General features: G+C 41.7%; 1 protein-coding gene across 1 annotated transcript; it reads left to right on the top strand.

Moving 5' to 3' along the window:
* The first annotated feature begins 5,454 nt into the window (after positions 1–5,454).
* HTR1A (5-hydroxytryptamine receptor 1A) lies at positions 5,455–6,926 on the top strand. Its single transcript, XM_069964596.1, has one exon. It carries the CDS (start codon positions 5,455–5,457, stop codon positions 6,688–6,690), a length of 1,236 nt encoding a protein of 411 aa, XP_069820697.1. The 3' UTR covers positions 6,691–6,926.
* Positions 6,927–7,642: the final 716 nt, after the last annotated feature.

Genomic DNA, 7,642 nt, shown 5'->3' with positions numbered 1-7,642 from the left:
CAGTCACTTAGTAATTACAGTGGTACCTTGGTTAAAGAGTAACTTGGATTAAGAGAGTTTTGCAAGAAGAGCTCACAGTTTTTCAAAATTGTAACTTGGATTAAGAGCATTGCTTTGGTTTAAGAGCTCCCTGTACTGGGTGAGAGGGCAAGTGGGGGAGGGGTATGGTCTGCATAGCGTGGTCTACAGCACTGTACTCTGACCCAGGAAGTCTTCCCCATCTTCCAAATCATAGCAGATCCACTTCAGGCTGAGGCTTGCATCAGGGGACAGGACTGTGGAGGTAATCTCATAGCTGTAACCCCTGTCTCTCTTTACAGAGAGTGCTGCATTTATGTGCCCACATCTGCCCACTCATTCCTTCATACTCCCTGCAGTCTTTGTCAGTCCTTGTGTTTCTTATTCTCTCTATTCCTGCTATAATGTGCCTGCACTTACACTCAGCTATACACACTGCTGCTATAATCTGCCTGCACTTAGACTCAGCCATTCACACTACTGTACAGCTCTGGGATTCTCACTTCCTGATTGGTCCAGTCATCACTGAATAATATAAAGTTACAAAATAATATCTAAATAAAAAAAATAAAAATAAATAAAGACCACCATACACAGACAAATTTTCCCCCAAAGGCTATGTTCCCACTTTGTTCCTTTTTGGAAAAGAACGGACCCTAATTGTAATGAAATCAGCGTCTGTTCTCTTCTGCAGAGGTGGCATTGCAGTGAATTCAATGCAATCTGCCCTCTGTGTTCCAACATTGTTATTTTAAAACCCGTTCTTAAAATAATGAACATGCCTATTTTTTTCTGGATGCTGTTGGCGGAACAGCGTCCGGAAACAATAGCTATTCACACATTGGAAAGTATGGCCGGCGGCTGTACTTTACATTGTAGGCAATGGTTAACTGATTTGCGGGCACACCCAATGGTGTCCACCGGTCAATTGTAAAAAAAATAGTGTTCCCGAAGCCGATACAGCAGTATTGGCTGCAGGAATGTGCCAAATGCTGCCCGGTGACCAGCAGTAAATCTGTAAAACAAACATATAAGGCATCTTACTTTTCCAGCACCTTCCCCGCTTCTATATAAATTCTCCATAATTGTGCCCCCAGTGCCAACGTAATTGGGCTCCCTTTGTGCCTCCACGTGTAGTTAGGAACCCTCTTTGTGCTGCCATCTGAAATCAGGCCCTTACTTTGTGTCCATTAGCAGGTAGGTACCCTCTTTTTTATTTTGAGGGCCCTTGATTTTGCTAAATAAACTTTGACAGTTTTCTCTAAAGTACTTTGCTACTGTTCCTGAAATGAACTATGCTTTTGTGCCCCTAAAAAACTGTGCCACTGCCCCCTCTCCCTTATACAATGTTCCATATTACACTAGTATATTGTGCCACTGTGCAACTAATGATCTATTCCACTGCTCTGTAAATCATTCTTTCCCAACCTGTGGCTCTTTAGCTGTTGCAGAACTACAACCCCATCATGTCCTGACAACAAGTCACAATAAATGCTGTAGCTGTTTGTGCTAGAACAGAATGATGCAGGCAGCACTAATGCCAGTCAAGGAGCAGAGTGTACCCTAGCTTTGGCCAGCCCTTGGCTATTCAATTGTTTATTTAGATCCAGTTGAATCAAGGGCAAGCCAAGCAAAGTCCTGGTGTGTGTTCTGGTGGTGCCCCCCTCTGCAGGTCTCTCTTTTTTGCTACTAAGCCCTCTGGTCCATGAGCGGGCCAGCCATTTATTACATATCTGTAAGTGTCAACAATATGAGAATCTTTAGGATTTCAAGAATTGGGATGACAATCAGGAGGGAGTGGGTGAGCTATTTTATTTAGGACTCTCTTATACAATGCAGTTTTTACTGCACACAGCAGAGCAAACCACACTACATGCTACAACTATTAACTAAACTTACTAAAAAGTGCAGTTCAACTGAAGATGCTCTTAAACTTTTTGTGATTCAGTTTTAAAGACAAAACCAGGGGTGGATCATTATGGATTTGGCTATTTTAAGAATTCACATCAGGCTGCTCTTACACTGTGCAGTTAAGCTGTAGTTTTTACTGTACTACTCAAGCCAAAAAGGGTGAGACTCTACCTGGTATGGATTGGATTAAAAGAAAAAAAATAGTGGCATTTGTTCTTTACATTTATTATGATTCACACCTGGTTTTGGAGCAGAGTAAAAACTTCACCTAAACCACACTGTTCTTTTGATCGTCTGACCTACTGTGATCCACAGCTAGGGACAGATTTACCAAGACCGACATACTCGAACGCCAGTCTTAAATAACGCCCCACCTCATCTTATTAAATCTAGTAGGACTTGCACATGCCTCATGGCAGACACAGAAATCTACAACTGCTCCGGAACAGGTGTAGATTTCTGCCATGATTTACGCCAGGTGGTTTTCACAAAAATGTGCTCCTTTTCTGTAGCGTACACTGGTGGTGCAAATAATGAACGTGTCCCCTTGGTCTTAACATCACAAATCAGCACCAGAAGGCCACATTTCCACAAGCTAAGGAACACATGTGGCTGAAACCACACCCCTATGTGTACACACATAGCGGCATGATATAGCTGAGATTATTAGCAATACTGTGTAGCTATTGGTGAACACATGTTCACAAACTTTTAAGCACCACTATAGCTGTAGCCAGAATTGTTCATATAGAATAATATGCAAATGTAATATGTAATGTAGTATATGCCCATGCCAGCCTGATTATGGGAAATTATCACCCAGAGGTATGTGCATCTTAGTTTTCAGTTTTACCAAGATACACTTACAGTATAAGAGTCTCATACTGGAAAGCTAAATGCATAAACATCTGCCTAACACATATTTAACATTTCCTGTTAAGTAGTAAGCAAAGATGCAAATGTCATAGGTTGCATGTAATTTCAGGGAATACAAATAAAATGTTTAATACCATTCAGAATATGAAAACTGTAAAGGCAGATGAGCCGGGTTCATTTACATCCAATTTGCATCTTATTTTGAGCAACATTCACTTCATTATTAAATAAAAACTATTACTATTGTTATATACTCTATCTTTCTATCTATCTATCTCTCTATCTATCTATCTCTCTATCTATTATCTATCTATCTATCTATCTATCATCTATCAATACAACTATTTACATAATTACTAGAGATAAGCAAACCTGGAGCATGCTTGAGTCCATCCGAACCCGAACTTTCGGCATTTGATTAGCGGTGGCTGCTGAAGTTGGATAAAGCCCTAAGGCTATGTGGAAAACATGGATATAGTCATTGGCTGTATCCATGTTTTCCAGACAACCTTAGAGCTTTATCCAAGTTCAGCAGCCCCAGCTAATCAAATGCCGAACGTTCGGGTTCGGATGGACTCGAACTCAAACCCGGTTCGCTTATCTCTACTAATTACTTATCTCCTATCTGTCTATCTATCTATTATCTATCTACTGTATCTCTTCATCTATCAATACAACTATTTACCTAATAACTTATCTCCTATCTATCTATCTATCTATCTATCTATCTATCTATTATCTATCTCTTCATCTATCAATACAACTATTTACCTAATAACTTATCTCCTATCTATCTATCTATCTATCTATCTATCTATCTATTCATCTATTTATTTATCCAGATGACTGGAAGCTCATTCATTTCAGTCACCTGACCTGGGCAGGCTGTTTACCTTTAAAAGTACACAGTGAAGGTTTTCAGTGATTGCAAACAGGGGATATGAAAGAGGAACATGGAAAACTTTTTAAAATGAGTTTTCTGTGACATTATTATCCTCCTTATAGGTTATCCTTAAGAGAGGTGGCCAATATCTTATGATTGGAGCTGGACACTTGGCACCCCCACCAATCAATTGTTTTCTGAAGCTGTGGTTTATATATGGGCACTTTGGTGGTGCCAAACAGTTGGTTGAGGTTGGTGCCAGATATTGATAATGTATCCTGACAATAGGCCATCAATAAAAGGTCCTGAACTGCCAACCCACATTTGTGCTCACAATGATGGAAAACCTGTTCATTCTTATTATATCCAAATATAAGGATGACATTGTGTCATCATTTATTAAATATTACTCCAAAACAATAAATACCTGGTCTGGAACATAATACCAGGCTGTTTGAAGAAGGATTCTAAGGATTCTAAGATCCCTCATCTGATCTTGTTACTGGACTGTATGTATGTAAACAGCCTCTCTGTACACTGGGTTTTCATTCATGGTGTAATCTACAGTATAAGGCAATGGCACTGCTGGGGCATAGGTATGGGACAATTCATAAAGATTCCTCTACATTTATCTTTCATGACTTTCCACCTAATATTAATCAATGAGAATGTAATATACTCAATAGCTGGGGACAGAGCCATCCCAGGAATGATGAGAAATGTTAGTGTTCTCTGGACACAGCATGAGCTAGTAGAACTGAACGGGAAAGCACATTTCAGTAGATATCACGTCATATTTAATCCATCCTAATCTGAGTAAATAACGTTATGGAAACCTCGGATCTTGCATAATCTAGTGTGCATGCTATCCAGTATGTCAGCCGCTGCTGACCTTATTTCTACAGCCGACCTGTAGATGGCGCCAAACTCCCTTCCAGCCTGCGCTGCTGTCCAAGGTCCTGAATCCCAGCGCTGACTACTCCTCGCAGCAAGTGTCTGTCGGCTTCCTCATAGCCAGCAATAGCAAGCAGGATTTATAGGCAGAAAAGAATATAGGACAACAATATACAATATACTTATACAGATTGCAAGCTGGGCATCAAACCTCTTAACTAGTTGCACTCTTATAGTGAGGGGGTTTACCCCAGAACATGATGCATTTTGTAGGTGTAAACTTTCTGCAGCTTCCATCCCAGAGTGTCGTCAGGGATGCAAGATGTGCAAGCTTCTAGAGAGAGAGATCATATGGGAAGAGAGAGCACACCAGTGCAAAACTCCAGTGCCAATCTCCAGAGCCCCGCCTGCTTTCCTTATGAAAGGAACTAAAATACAATAGCAGCAGCAGCGAGTGGGGGAAAGACTCCCACAGTAAGCTGTTGTAGTTCATTTAGTGGCACCATAGTGACTGCATTGCCTTTCATCCTTCTTTTGGGGCTATGAGCTGCAGAGGAAGCAGAAGCATCAAGGGAGAGGTGGATTTAATCTGCACCAATGTGTCCTGTGTCCAGCTCACCCTATAAACGCTGACGTCCTCTGCTCTCCTGCACACTCCTGTGCTGCTCAACTCTTCTCCAGTCGCCAATGATTCGCCGGACCAAGAAACGCAGACTGGAGTGGTATCCATCACCTCTGAAACTATGCCTGATCTAAAGAAGCACAACTGGAGTGGAGGCGTCCTTCCTGCCCAAGTGCACTAGCCCTGGACATCTCCACCTGGTCCTGACCCCCTTGGTTAGGACCACCAGGTCATTTTCCATAGCTTTGGGATGGATGCTTTTAATAACACTACCTCTTCGGACTACACTTTGCAGAAGGGGAATGGTACGAAGTTTGAGGAGGTAGCTCTCAGCTACCAGATCGTTACTTCTCTCTTCTTGGGGACACTCATACTATGTGCCATTTTTGGCAATGCTTGTGTGATCGCAGCCATAGCCCTGGAAAGGACTCTCCAGACAGTGGCCAACTATCTCATAGGCTCCCTGGCAGTCACCGACTTGATGGTCTCCGTTTTGGTGTTACCCATGGCAGCACTTTATCAAGTACTGAACAAGTGGACACTTGGACAGGTAACCTGTGACATTTTTATATCCTTAGACGTTTTGTGTTGTACTTCTTCCATTCTTCATCTGTGCGCCATAGCTTTGGACAGATACTGGGCTATAACAGATCCTATAGACTATGTGAACAAGCGGACTCCTAGACGAGCTGCTATTCTTATTAGTCTGACATGGGCTATAGGGTTTTCTATCTCCATCCCCCCCATGCTGGGCTGGAGAACCCCTGAAGACAGGTCTGATCCCGATGCTTGCAAGATAAGTGAAGACCCTGGTTACACCATCTACTCCACCTTTGGTGCGTTCTACATCCCTCTGATCCTCATGTTGATACTGTACGGTAGGATATTTAAAGCAGCCAGATTCAGGATCCGAAAAACTGTGAAAAAAGCTGAAAAAAAGAAAGTGGCTGATACTTGTCTGTCAGTCTCCCCCTCCACTATACAGAGGAAAAGCAACGGGGAACCCAGCAAGAACTGGAAGAGAAGTGTAGAGCCCAAACCAACCACTTGTGTGAATGGGGCAGTCAGACACGGGGAGGATGGAGCTGCCCTGGAGATCATTGAGGTCCATCAATGTGTTAACTCTAAGAACCACCTGGCACTGCCAAACCACTCCAATGACACCACATCTGCTCCATGCTTTGACAAGAAGAAGGATAAGAGCACAGATGCCAAAAGGAAGGTGGCACTTGCCAGGGAAAGGAAAACCGTGAAAACTTTAGGTATCATCATGGGTACCTTCATTTTCTGCTGGTTACCCTTCTTCATCGTTGCCCTGGTGTTGCCCTTTTGTGAATCCTGCCACATGCCCCACTTGCTCTTTGACATTATAAACTGGCTAGGCTACTCAAACTCCCTCCTTAACCCCATCATATATGCTTATTTTAATAAAGATTTCCAAAGTGCATTTAAGAAAATCATCAAGTGCAAATTCTGTAGACAATGAGAAAAGCCCCCCTCATCCCCCTTTGTTGCCTGCCTTGTTTCATTACCAAGCCCATTGTTTAATTTATTTCTTTATTTTGTTTCTTTGTTTTCTTTTTTTTTTTCTGCTTGTATCCTTGAAAGCCTTGATGACCAAGGGTTAATGCGCTCTGGCACTTGATGTGGACCAAGACTTGTTATGTGTTGAACTAAATAAATCCTTGTTCAATGGCTGCCATTATTTCAATGTGAAATATATAGACTGTATATAGATATATATTGGATATTTTTTCATAGCCACTGATGGCAGTGGAGTCATTTTGAATAAGACTTCTGAAACTGTTTGCACAGACCAAGGGGCTGACAAACTGTTGGTTACTGTTACTCAATGTGAATTATACCAAGCAGCTGGGTGTACAGTGGTACTGGCACACAGCTGCCATTATGTAACAACTTTTTTCCCCCCTTTATCCCACTCAGTTGCATTTTGAGGGGGTGATGGGCTTTGTAGATCTTTGCCTGCAAGTCCCATCCCCCACCTCAAGTTATTATAATAATTCATCCTATGCATAAACTCAACTGTCTATACTTCTTTTTGAATGAATTAAGATTGTCTAACAAAACCAGAGAAACTCTAGCACAGTGAGTATTGTATGTAGACATGTACTTATGGCCTGAATGTACAGTATTAAATTGCAATATTCGCTGGTGATAAATACATTTCGCAAGTTTATTGCAAATAAACTTTGCCTTGCAGTGCAAAAGAAACAGCATTTGTCTTGTATAACCCCCACTCAAAGGAAGAAAAAAATCTGGGAGAATATTATGTATAAATGGGGGAGGGGGAGTTCTGTACCAAAAATGATTACACTGCATAAGCATTGGATTGTGCAAATATAGATGTAGCAGAGTTGAATTTGTCACTGTACAGTGTGATCATATGCCCATTGCACTTGAAGCCCCATGTAAAACAA

This window comes from Dendropsophus ebraccatus, chromosome 3, assembly GCF_027789765.1.
Source record: "Dendropsophus ebraccatus isolate aDenEbr1 chromosome 3, aDenEbr1.pat, whole genome shotgun sequence".
NCBI classification, from domain to species: domain Eukaryota; kingdom Metazoa; phylum Chordata; class Amphibia; order Anura; family Hylidae; genus Dendropsophus; species Dendropsophus ebraccatus.
This window is presented reverse-complemented; position numbering and strand designations above follow the sequence as displayed.